Source organism: Orycteropus afer, unplaced genomic scaffold (assembly GCF_000298275.1).
Source record: "Orycteropus afer afer isolate SDZICR_OR568_19922 unplaced genomic scaffold, OryAfe1.0 scaffold00184, whole genome shotgun sequence".
Lineage (NCBI taxonomy): Eukaryota > Metazoa > Chordata > Mammalia > Tubulidentata > Orycteropodidae > Orycteropus > Orycteropus afer.
The window spans coordinates 4633512-4646889 of NW_006921771.1; the positions used below are offsets into that span (position 1 = coordinate 4633512).

The 13378-nt window shown below is 38.7% G+C and overlaps 1 protein-coding gene across 1 annotated transcript in view; it reads left to right on the forward strand.

Moving 5' to 3' along the window:
• The first annotated feature begins 5870 nt into the window (after window positions 1–5870).
• The window catches only part of LOC103202545 (OX-2 membrane glycoprotein-like), a 38187-nt gene continuing 30679 nt past the window's right edge, over window positions 5871–13378 (forward strand). The window contains exons 1-3 of the mRNA XM_007947444.1: window positions 5871–5937; window positions 7488–7826; window positions 8589–8888. Coding sequence (XP_007945635.1) covers window positions 5871–5937; window positions 7488–7826; window positions 8589–8888 — 706 coding nt within the window. The remainder of the gene's footprint in view (window positions 5938–7487; window positions 7827–8588; window positions 8889–13378) is intronic.

Here is a 13378-nt window from a genome sequence, read left to right on the forward strand (position 1 = left end):
GGCGAAGTGCCTAAGGCACTTGACTGCTAACCAGAAGGCTGGCGGTTCAAACCCACCAGCCACTCCTCGGAAGGAAGGTTGGGCAATCTACTTCCCTAGTGATACTGCCTCAGAAACTCAAGGAGGGGTCACTATGAGTCAGGGCCGACTCGACGGCACATAACAACAACAACAACAACAACAACATACATCGCCTGATGTCCTGACTGCTGCTTCCATTAGTGTTGATTTTAGAACCAAGCAATGTGGAGTCTTTGACAATTTCAATCTTTTTTTCATTTATTGTAATGCTGCTTATAGGTCCAGTTGTGAGGAATTTTTGTTTTCTTTATATTGAAATGTAATCCATACTGTAGACTGTATTCTTCAATCTTCATCAGTAAGTACTTCAAGTCTTCCTCACTTTCAGCAAGCAAACTTGTGTCATCAGCATATCACAGGTTGTTAATGATTCTTCCCCCAGTCATGATGCCACATTCTTCTTCATATAGTCCAGCTTCTCTGATTACTTGCTCAGCAAACAGATTGAATAAGTATGGGGAAAGGATACAACCCTGACACACTGCCTTCTTGATTTTAAACCATGCAGTGTTCCCTTTTTTCTGTTTGAACAACAGCTGCCTGTCTATGTATAGGTTCCTCATGAGTACAATTAAGTGTTCTGGAATTCCCATTCTTCTCAATGTTGTCCACAATTTGGTATGATCTACATAATCAAATGCTTTTGCATAGTCAATAAAACACAAGTAAACATCTTTCTGATATTCTTTACTTTGAGCCAAGATCCATCTGAGATCAGCAATGATATCCCTCATTCCATGTCCTTTCTGAATCCAGCCTGCACCTCTGGAACTTCTGTCAGTATACTGCTGCAACTGTTTTGGAATTATCTTCAGTATGATTTTATTTGCATGTGATATTAATGATATTATTCTATAATTTCCACATTTTGTGTGATCACTTTTCTTTGGAATGGGTACAAATATGGATTTCTTCCAGTCACTTGCCCAGGTAGCTGTCTTCCAAATCTCTTGGCATAACTGACTGAATGCCTCCAGCAGGGCATCTGTATATTGAAACATCTCAATGGGTATTCCATCAATTTCTGGAGACTTGTTGAATAGATGTTAGATTTTGTTAAATGCTTTTTCTTCAACATTTGATATGATCATATGATTTTTCTTGTTTAGTTTGTTGTTATTGTGCTTGGCAACAATTCATTTTTTAATGTTGAAACAGCTTGTATACCTGGAATAACTCCAGCTTGGCCATTGCATTTGTCCTCTAGTGCCACTATAACAGACATACCACAAATGTATGGCTTTAACGAATGGATTTAGTCTCTTACAGTTTAGGAAGATAGAAGTTCAAGTTCAAAGTGTCAGCTCTAGGGGTTAGGTGAAGACCCCTTGACCTTGAGCTTCAGCTCTGCCTCTTGATCCCACCCACTGAAGCTGGAGGCATCTCTTAACTCAGGCAGCTATTGGCTGCTGAAGCTGACAAACACAAGGTCAACAAACAAAATGCCACCATCCCAAGGTTATTAAGCAACAAGGCAGACCACTAGTTCAAGTCCAGAAACAGTTCCAAGATTGGCAGACAACATGGCAGGCTACTGAATGAAGACTTGGCTACATGAAAAGTCCAACTGTGTCAAAAAGCTCTCAAGACCTTTCTCAAAATTTTTCCTTATATATTGGAAATAGACTACATCCCTAAGACAGCTACTCAGTTGCTCACAGCAGATTCTACCCTGGAGTTGATTACCAGTCTTTATCATTGGGAATAACTATATCTTGCTGCCCAGCCACTCAAAACCAGGTCCAGTGAAGTTGATATATAACTTTAGCTTCCACAATCATGGTATACAATTAGTTTTATACATTAAAAAAAATTATTGTGATTTGGGTAAAAGTTTACAGAGCAAATTCATTTTCCATATGGTAGCTCACTTACATTTTGTCTCATGGCATTGACTGCAATTTCCAACAATACATCAGCTCTCTTCCCACCTCCTCCCAATAGTTACCTATTTCCTGTGTCCTTCCCCTCCCATACACTCCTGCCTCCCAAGCTGTCTCCGTGTGTATGCAAAGCCTTTCTATTCTACCGTGATTGTTCTCTCCAAGGAGAGCTCATATGCCTGTCTTTTGTTTGGCTGTAAGCCACAGGAATGGGTTTAATTCCAGACCTGAAGGGCAGCTAGGGGCCATAATCTCAGGTATTCCACCAGGCTCTATCAGACCAGCAAACCTGGTCCTTTTTCTTTCTTTCTTATTTATTTATTATGATTTTGAGTTTTGTTCCACATTTTTCTCCCACTCTGTCCAGGATCTCCTATATAGATCCCCCTCCAAGTGGTTGACAGTGGTAGCTGGGCACTATCTAGTTCTGGTCTCATAGTCATATAGGCTGAGGACTTTATGGTTTAGCAGTCCCTTGGACTAATTGTTTCTATGCATCTTTGGTTTTCTTCATTCTTCTTTGCTCTGGACAAGGAGAAACTCATCATTACATCTAGATAGCTGCTTGCAAGCTTTTCAGATCCCAGTCACCATTCACCGAAGTAGGATGTGAAACAATGTTTTGTGTGGTAGGTTATGCCAATTGAGCTTGATGTCTCCTGTGACGTTGGTCCCGAGCCCACAGGTCCAACTACTCACTCCCTCCAGTAGCTGGCTGTGGCCAAGAAATGACTATATATAACCCTTGATTATTTTCAGCTCTACTATATACCTGGAAATTCTTACAAAGCACACAAATACACTTGTAGAAACATTATTTGCCAACCCTATACATGGTCATGGTCACACTCCCCCTGCATAGACATACCTAATCTTTCAGTCTGTCCACCCATCTATCCACCTGTAGTTTTATACATTTTTAGATTAAATTTGCTAATATTTTGTTGACATTTTGGCATTTAAATTCATAAGAGATATTGGTTATCATTTCTTATAATTTCATTATCTTCTTTTGGTATCAAGGTAATACTGACATGATAGAATGAATAAAGAAGTGTTCCCTTGGGTTTTATATTTTAAGTGATTGTTTTTAAAGTGCTGAAGAGCAAAGAAGCCTCCTTGAAGACTAAGATGCTCCTAACCCAAGCCATGGTATTTTCAATAGCATCATCTGCTTGTGAGAGGTGGACAATGGACAAGGAAGACTGAAGATAAGTAGATGCTTTTGAGTGGTGGTGTTGGCAAAGAATGGTGAACATACCATGGGCTGCCAAAAGAACAAATATATCTGTCCTGAAAGAAGTGCAGCAGGAATGCTCCTTGGAAGCGAGAATGGTCAGACATCATTTCACTTTGTGTTGTCAGAAGGGTCCATTCTCTGGAGAAGGATGTCATGCTTAATAAAGTGGAGGGTCAGTAAAGGAGGGGAAGGTCCTCAACAAGATGGATTGACATGGTGGCTGCAGTGATGGGCTCAGGTATAGAAAGGATTGTGAGGCTGGCACAGGACCAGGCAGTGTTTCGTTCTATTGTGTATAAAGTCACTATGAGTCAGAGCCAACTCGACAGACTCTAAAACAACAATGGAGAATTGCTATCATTTCTTCCATCAGCATTTTGTAAAATTCACCAGTGAAAACATCTTGGCCTGGTACTTTCTTTTTTGGTTGATTATTCTTTTTTGGATGATTGATTCAATTCCTTTGAGAGATAGAGATAGATACATCTAAGAGATAGATATGTTGTTGTTGTTGTTGTGTGCCGTTGAGTCTGCCCCGACTCATAGCAACCCCTCTTTGGGTTGCCAAGGCAGTGTCACTATGGAAGTAGATTGTCCAACCTTCCTTCCGAGGAGTGGCTGGTAGGTTTGAACCACCAGCCTTCTGGTTAGCAGTCATATAGGCCTATTCAATTACTTTTTTCTTGTGTGAGTTTTGGTAGTTTTTGTCTTTCAAGAAATTGATTCTTTCATCTAAGTTATCAAATTTATACTATAGAATTTTTCATAGTAGGAGAGAAAATGGAGTCATAGTATGCTCAATTAAAACCAAAGCAAGCAAAGACAATCTTACATATGCATTTGTGCTACAAAATTAGCCACATACATTACAGAAGAAACAGAAGACAGAGTCGGAGTAAATTCTCAGAGACAACCAAACACCTTAAGAGAGAGAATCACCAGGCCTACTGACTCAGGACCATAGTCTCAAGGGACATCAAAATCTTGTTCCACGTCCTACTTTGGTGAGTATCAATTGAGGTTTTAAAAGCTTTTGAGCAGCCATCTAAGATGCAACTATTGGTCTCCTCACATCTGAATCAAAGAAGAGTGAAGAAAATCAAAGGCATCTGGAAACAATTAGTCCAAGGATAAGATGGACCACAAAGACCTCAGCCTTCATGACCCCAAGACCAAAAGAACTAGATGGTGCCCAGCTACTAATGCCAACCATTCAGAAAGGAATAAAAAATGGAGACCCTGGATAGAGTGGGAGGAAAAAAGTGGAACAAAATTCAAAAACACAAAAATGATTAGAATTACTAGTCAGATAGAGCCTGGTGGAACCCATGAGACTATGGCCCTGGCTTACCCTTTGGGCCTAGAAATGAACTCACTACCTGGATTGGCTCTCAGCCCAACAGTATAAAGACCTACTTACAGAACACCTATTCCAGGGCAATGCATCCACCCACTCTAGGAAGATGCACCCTTAGATCAATCAGTTACGAGACATCAGAGGGGCCGCATTCACATAGAAGGAAAGCTGGACAGACAGGAATGCATAGTTAAGCAGGCCACAGGGAGAGGGCAGTCAGGAGGGAAGGAGAGTTTGTTATGGTTGGGGATGGTAATTGGGGCATGAAATCAAATGTGCACAAACTGTTGAATGCAAAATTAATTTGCTTTGTAAATTTGCACCCAAAGCAAAATAAAATTGTGAGAGGGGGAAAAAAAAAAAAAAAGAGTTACAAACCTGCCACTACCATCGAGTAGGATCCAACTCATAGTGACCCCTCCTTGGGTATCCGAGGCAATATCACTATGGAAGTAGATTGCCCAACCTTCCTTCTGAGGAGTGGCTGGTGAGTTTGAACCGCCAGCCTTTTGGTTAGCAGTCAAATGCCTTAGGCAATACACCACCAGAATTCCCAGTTACAAACCTGGTAGACATTAATATAACTATATTAATAATCACTTTGGGACCTCTGGTAGTATAGTTCCTAAGGCACTTGACTGCTAACCAGAAGGCTAGTGGTTCAAATCTACCAGCCACTTCTCAGAAGGAAGGCTGGGCAATCTACTTCCGTAGTGATATCGCCTTGGAAACCCAAGGAGGGGTTGCTCTGAGTCGGGTCCAATTCGACGGCACATAACAACAGCAACAACAACAATCACTTTAACTGGGTTTGTGACTTATTTACTTATTTATTTTTTGCATCTCAATAGTCTAAATAAAAATAGAGATCCTCAGAGTGCATAAAAACATTTTTTTCCCCTTGAACTGTGCTCAAATCAGCTAATATTTTCAGGAAAAAAAGTGTTAGCAGATTTTCATTGTTTTCTTCAAGTACTTTTGTGTCACTAGGGCCCCTCTCATAGTGGGTTTTTATCTTCTAAGAACCTTGGGACTGGCCAAATTCCACTCTGTTTTTCTTAGGATTTGATTTAGCTGTTAGCCTTTCACCCTGCGCAATTTTGTAATTTAGCAAATGCCTTGAGGGGAATAGTAGACATGTCTGAAACATCACAAGCTTCCTATTTCATCATTTGAGTCACTCAAGCCCTTCAGGATTCCAGAAATCTTTGTTGGTTTATCTTTTCACTAATTTCCAATACTTAATCTTATGAGATATGAGTGAAATAAATCTGACAGTGTAGGCTTCTTTGGGTCAGAATGAATAATCATGCTGCCCACTGATGTGGTCACAGCTTTCATTACTTACAGTAAACATGGTGATGGTGATAAATGGGGTAGAATTTACCAAGAACCAAGCTCTCCCAAAAGGATTCCATAAAAGGACAAGAAAATTTTGGGTTATTCCCATGCATACCCCATGATACATTGTGCATGAGAACAAATGGTGACTTGGGCCTGGAGTTTTTACAACACAATCTAGAGAGGTGCAGGAGCTGGACTTCAAGAGAAGGACAAAGCAGGGTAAAAAGGAAGTGTTTTTTTTTTTTTTTTTTCCTGTTATCTGGCGTGGTTACTCTGTTACTAGAGGAACATCTTTAGTTCAAGTGCACATATCCAGAAAGAATATCACTCCCCCTCTAGCTACAAAAAGATTAATTTTGTAAACTTGCATTTTCTGATTAATGATACAATATCAAGAGGTGAGATCCCCATGGGGAAAGTTATTTGATGTTATCATAATCATGAAGATGGTGGAGTTGATCATGTTCCATATAGTGTTCACGCATGAGCACGAGACTGCATTATCGACTGCTCATAACAGGAAAATGACATCTCTGGATGTCATTGGAGAGAGACTCAATTCCTAGCTTCCTTATCAGAAAATATTTTGAGCTTAAGGCATCAGTTTATGTGATCTAGATGGCAATTCTGGAGACAGATTGTCCTCCCAACAAACTCAAGCTGAGAATTGTCATATAACCCCAGACATGGCTGCAGACGCTCAGCTCAGCTCTGAAGATTCCCACATTTCTGAAATTTTATTCCCTCTGGCTCTCCTTGGTTTTCCAATTCTGTGATGCCTTTAAATAAACGATTATGTAATTAATCCAGCTTTTTCTATCTGTTAGTGGAACTGAGCTTCAAATTTTTCTATATAGAAAGGGAATTATTGAATGCTTTCATTTTAATATGTGTTCAATTTTGTATTTATCATGTAACAATTTGAATAATGAATATATGAATACACACTCTTAAAAGACAAATTTTGACTTTCATTTTAAATTCTTATCAGAGGATAACTTAATCAGATGCCCTTTTTCATTGCCATATGGTATCAAGAAAAATAGTCAATAGTTTTTTCTCAACTAAGAAATTGTGACCTTCTAAAATAAGTAAGTCGTTCACTTTATATTGAAGACATCACCAATCTTACTTCACTATCCCAGAGATTCAAGGATATCAATGCTTTTGAAGGAGATCTCAGGATAATTCTTGGTTCGTGTCTTTTGATTCTTATGTCCTATATTTATCCTTTTTACCATACTCACAATCACCAACCTCTTAGTTTGTGTCAGTTAATGATGTTCTTAATTGTGATCTATTAACTACAGAATTTTTTTTTTAACTAACAATAATCATCTTATGCTGCTTAATTTATGTTTTAGTCATGCATTGAACAATACTTTTTGATTAGCTGGTGTATGCCAGAAACGGTTTTAGAAACTAAATAATCAGTGGCAATGAAGATAGTGAATTAATTTTCTAGTGGGGGAGAAAGGCAAGTAAGTGATAGTTTTTACAGAGAGAGAGAAAACTGATATGATACAGCTAAGTACAGGGTAGTGTAAATTTCTCTTACTTAATGTGGACTTTTTTTTTCCAGATTCTTTTTATAAGATAAAGCACAAAAATAATGAGACAGCTGTATTGGGAAAAAATGTGACTATATTCTGCAATTTGACAACTTCAGAAGATATTGTGCAAATTACCTGGCAGAAGATCCAAGACTCTTTGCCACAAAATATTGGCACTTACAGCAGTAAATACGGGGCAAAGATTCTTCCGCCATACTTAGATCGACTTCACTGTGAGACCATTGAACCCAATTCCTCATTCATCACGATCCGTGAAGTGACATTTGAAGATGAAGCCTGCTACAAATGTTTATTTAATATGTTTCCACATGGCAGCCACGGAGGACAAATCTGCCTTAATATTCTAAGTATATAAGTGTTTTCTGAAGGAGAATATTGTTGGAAGATAAATCATGGGGATGTAGTGTTTTAAGAATGAGGTCCAGAGAAAAAATGTTAATGGTGGAAAGACTAATAGAGGTTATATGGGTCAAGCCTGCATTGTATAGAAGAAAAAATAGAAGTTAAAGATTGCTTTATGACTTACCTATTATCACACAGTGTAGGACCAAGCAAAAAATTAAGGTCTTCTGTCCTCTTTTCTGACTTTTTCGTACTATACCACACTGGACAAAATTCATCCATCCAGTGGACAAAATTCATAGAAATTTAGGATTTTCTCATTGCAGAGTTGGGGAAAGAGGGAAGTAAAAGAGACAGTAAAGAAGAAGAAAGAGGAAAGGTGAAGAATCTAAGAGAATAAGGACTTGCTAGCCTTCAAACTAACAGTATGTAATGCAGATAATGATAATGTAATCATACTTTCTTATTATGTAGCCAAAAATTTCAAGTATTAGAGGTTTAGATGTTGTAATTTTAAGACTGAATAAAAATTGAGATACCAATTCTTTCTCTCAAACTGGAGGGCCTGTTGGTAAATATAGGAGATGGAATTGTGAAGTTCTATAAAATATAAGAAGAGGTATCTGAGAGTGATATATTTTCACCATTTTGGCTTCATAAAAAAAATTTAAGGAAGACCAGTCTTTAACACCATGAAAATCTGTCACGACATATTTTTACATTTAATTTTGTTTCTCTCTTTCTCTCTTTTTATTTTTTCCCCTCAGCTGTATCTGAATTAAGAACTGAACTCCAGTCCAATGCTGATTCTGAAGATTTTCTTAGAGTCATTACCTCAGCTATGGGAAAGCCTGCTCCTCAAATATCTCTTTTTCCCTCCCTACTCCTGATTAATCTAAGCAAGGAATACCGTGCTCAGAACCCAAATGGCACGGTAACCGTCACGAAAATGGTTGACATCTCTTTGGAGACTGTGTGGTCCCTAGGACTCCAACATGTGATTGTGAACATGGATCATCCTCTAAGGCATGAAGAGAAGATTGTTCCTCTTCCAATAAAAAAAGAATGTAAGTAAAAGTGATAAATCAACAAGGAGAAATAATTGTCTTTCTTCAAAATTCATTACCAGAAGTGTTTGTGTAAGATATTAAAAAATATATAAATCAGAATAGTGTGCATACATGGTTAAATGATTCAAATAAATAAGTTCCCTACCCCACTCCTGTTCCCTGGAGCTTTTTTTTTTTTTCCCCCTACATGGCAAAATTTTAATTTATCTTCTTTCCATACTTCCAACTGAATTTCCATCCCAATCAGTGAAGATTAAAGTAATTTACAACAACTTTTCCTCCTCTTCCTTACTCACAATGTAGTTCCCAGTGAGAGATGTGAGAAGACATCTCTCAGTTTTGCTATAGTTCATTTGAAAGAAGTGCATCTGCCCCATAAAGAAATGTATCTCTTCCCAGCCTGCTTTGTATACTTCCTCCTTACCTTTGTTTCTCAGTAGTTTTACTTTGATGGATCCTGGTCTTGTGTTCTTTGCAGTAATTCTGCTTAGAGTTCCCTGAGCTAAGCGTCTTGAATCTGTGGGATAATCAATGTCTTTAATTCCTTTTGGAGAATTCTTGCCTGTCTCCTACTTGAACATTGCTGGTAAATACCTATCCACTGTCCAAAATTCTGCTTTTGCATGTGGAAATGGGTGCTCATGACTGAAACTTTCATTGTGTGACTCATTCCCTCACCACTTTTTTTTGTCCTCAGAATCCTGGGCTTCTCCTGGTTCTGCATTGATCTCTCTGCAGGTGTATTCTGTTCTGGGCATCCATGAGACAGCAGCTTCTTTATCCTGTATTCCATTGGCAATTCCTCTATCCACTTTTCATCTTTGATAAATTTGTTTAAATCTTTTGTCCCCTGAAGGTCACTCTACTGTCTTTTGTTTTGCATTAGTCCTTTTTATTTGTTTCAGTAGATTTTAAACTGAGTCTCAGAAAGGAGTCGAAATAAATATGTTTGTTATCTTTCTCTCTTGAAACTGAAGTCAGTCAGTTCTTTTTTGCTGGCAAGTCTCCACAAGATTGGAACATGCCAACTATTATGGATTGAATTGTGTCTCAAAAAAATATGTTGAATTCCTGGTACTTGTACCTATGAATGTAATCTTGTTTGGAAATAGGGTTTTTCATTTGCTATGTTAATGAAATCATACTGGAGTAGGGTGGATATTAAACCTAATCACTTCTGATTTATAAAAAATACCAGAATAGACCCAGAGACACACATGAGAGAAGGCAGATGTCATGTGAGGATTGATTACAAGCCAAAGAATGCCGAGAAGCCAAGGAAAACCTCAGGCTACAGACAGAAGGGATTAACATGACCAAGACCCTGATTTGGACTTTTACCCTCCAGAATTATGAGAAAATAAATTTCTGTTTGTTAAAGCCACTCACTTGTGGTGTTTGTGTTATAGCAGCCATAGGAAACTAAGACAATAACAGTAGCATATTCATATATGACATCAATCTATCAGTGATACATTGGTTGTTGTTGTTGTTGTTATGTGTCATCCAGTTGTCTCTGACTTATAGCGACCCTATGTACAGCAGAATGAAACACTGCCAAATCTTGTGTCAGCCTCACAATCTCTCTTATACCTGAGCCTATCATTGAAGCCACCATGTCAATTCATCTTGTTGTGGGCCTTCCCCTTCTGCTTTGACCCTCCACTTTACCAAGCATGACATTATTCTCCAGAGAATGGTCCCTTCTGACAACATGACCAAAGTAAGTGAGGCAAAGTCTGGCCATTCTCGCTTCCAAGGAGCATCCCATATGCACTTCTTCCAGGACAGATTTGTTAGTTCTCTTAGCAGTCCACAATACTTTCAGCATTCTTTGCCAATACCACAACTCAAAAGCATCAACTTTTCTTTGGTCTTGCTTATTTATTGTCCAAGTCTCACATGCATATGAGGCAAGTGAAAGAGCCATGGCTTGGGTTAGGTGCATTTTAGACTTCAATGAGATATCTTTGCCCTTCAGCACTTGAAAGAGGTCCTTTCCAACAGATTTGTTCAATGCAATACGTCTTTTGATGTCTTGACTGTTGCTTCCATTGGTGTTGATTGTAGAATCAAGTAATTTGAAGTCTTTGACAATTTCAATCTTTTCTCCATCTGTCATGATGCTGCTTATTGGTCCAATTATGAGGATTTTTGTTTTCTTTATATTGACATGTAATCCATACTGCAGACTGTAGTCTTTAATCTTCATCAATAAGTGCTCCAAGTCATCCTTACTTTCAGCAAGCAAAGTTGTGTTGTCTGTGTATCTCAGGTTGTTGATGAACCTTCCTCCTATCCTGATGCCACATTCATCTTCATATAGTCCAACTTCTCGAATTATTTGCTCAGCATACAGATTGATTAAGTATGAGGACAGGATTCAACCCTGACACACTCCCTTCCTGATTTTAAACCATTCAGTATCCCCTTGTTCTGTTCGAATGACAGCATATGTACAGGTTCCTTGCAAGTACAATTAAGCGTTCAGGAATTCCTGTTCTTCTCAATGTTATCCATAATTTGTTATGATCCACACAATTAAATGTCTTTGCATAGTCAATAAAACACAAGTAAACATCGTTTTGGTATTCTTTGCTTTGAGCCAAGATCCATCGGACATCAGCAACGATATCCCTCCCTCCACATCTCCTTCTGATTCCAACTTGCATTTCTGGAAGCTTTCTGTCAATATACTGCTGCAACCATTTTTGAATTATCTTCAGTAAGAGTTTACTTGCATGTGATATCAATGATATTGTTCGAAAATTTCTGCATTCTGTGGAATCACCTTTCTTTGGAATGGGTACAAATATGGATCCCTTCCAGTTAGTTGGCCAAGTAGCTATCTTCCAAATCTCTTGGCATAGCGAGTGAGTACCTCCAGAGGGGCATCCATTTGTTGAAACATCTCAATGGGTATTCTGAAAATTCCCAAAGCCTTGTTTTCCACCAATTCCTTCAGTACAGCTTTGAATTCTTCCTTTAATTCCATTGGTTCTTGACCATATGCCAACTTCTGAAATGGATGATCATCTACCAATTATTTTTGGTACAGTGACTCTGTGTATTCCTTCCATCTTCTTTTGATGTTTCCTGCATATTTCCAGAGAACCTTTCAATATAGCAATTTGAGGCTTATTTTTTTTCCTCTTTCTTTCAGCTTGAGAAATGCTGAATGTACTCTACACTTTTGGTTTTCTAACTCCAGGTGTTTGCACATTTCATTATAGTAAATGACTTTGTCTTCTTGAGCTGCTCTTTGAAATCTTCTGTTCAGCTCTTTTATCCTGTCAATTCTTCCTTTGCTTAGCTACTCTCTGTTCAAGGGCAAGTTTCCAGGTCTCTTCTGACATCCATTTTGGTCTTTTCTTCCTTTCCTGTCTTTTTAATGACCTTTTGCTTTCTTCATGGATCATGTTCTTGATGTCATCCCACACTTCCTCTGGTTTTTGATCATTGGTGTTCAATGTATCAAATCTATTTTTCAGATGGTCTCTAAATTCAGGAGGGATATAATCAAGGTCATATTTTAGCTCTTGTGGACTTATTTTAATTGTCTCCGGCTTCAACTTGAACTTGCACATGAGCAGTTGATAGTCTGTTCCACAAGTCAGCTACTGGCCTGTTTTGGCTGAAGATTTGAGCTTCTCTATCACCTCTTGCTACAGATATAGCTGATATGATTCCTGTGTAGTCCATCTGGCAAAGTCCATGTGTACAGCCATCATTTGTATTATTGAAAAAAGGTATTCGCAATGAATAAATCATTGGTCTTGCAAAATTCTGTCATACAATCTCCAGCATCATTTCTATCACCAAGGCCCTATTTTCCAACTACTGGTGATTTTTGTCTCCAATTTTGCATTCCAATCACCAGTGATAATTATGTCTTGATCAGATGTTTGCTCAATTTCAGACTGCAGAAATTGGTAAAAATCTTTAATTTCCTCATTTTGGCTTTGGCAGTTGGTGCATAAATTTGAATAATGGCAGTTTTAACTGGTCCTCCTCGTAAGCATATGGGTTGTTGTTGTTGTTAAGTGCCGTCGAGTCGTTTCCGACTCATAGCGACCCCATGCACAGCAGAACAAAACACTGACTGATCCCGCGCCAGCCCCAAAATCCCTGCTATACTTGAGCCCATCATCGCAGCCAAGGTGTCAATCCATCTCGTTGAAGGCCTCCCTCTCTTTCGTCGACCTTCCACCCTACCAAGCATGACATCCTTCTCCAGGGAATGGTCCCTTCTGACAGCATGACCAAAATAGGTGAAACGAAGAATGGCCACATTCTTGCTTCAAAGGAGCATTGGCTGCACTTCCTTCAGGACAGATCTGTTAGTTCTTTTTTCAGTCCATGGTACTTTCAGCATTCTTCACCAGCACCACAACCCAAAAGCATCAACTCTTCTTCGGTCTTCCTTATTCATTGTCCAGCTCTCACATGCATACCAGGCGATTGGAAATATCATGGCTTGTGTCAGG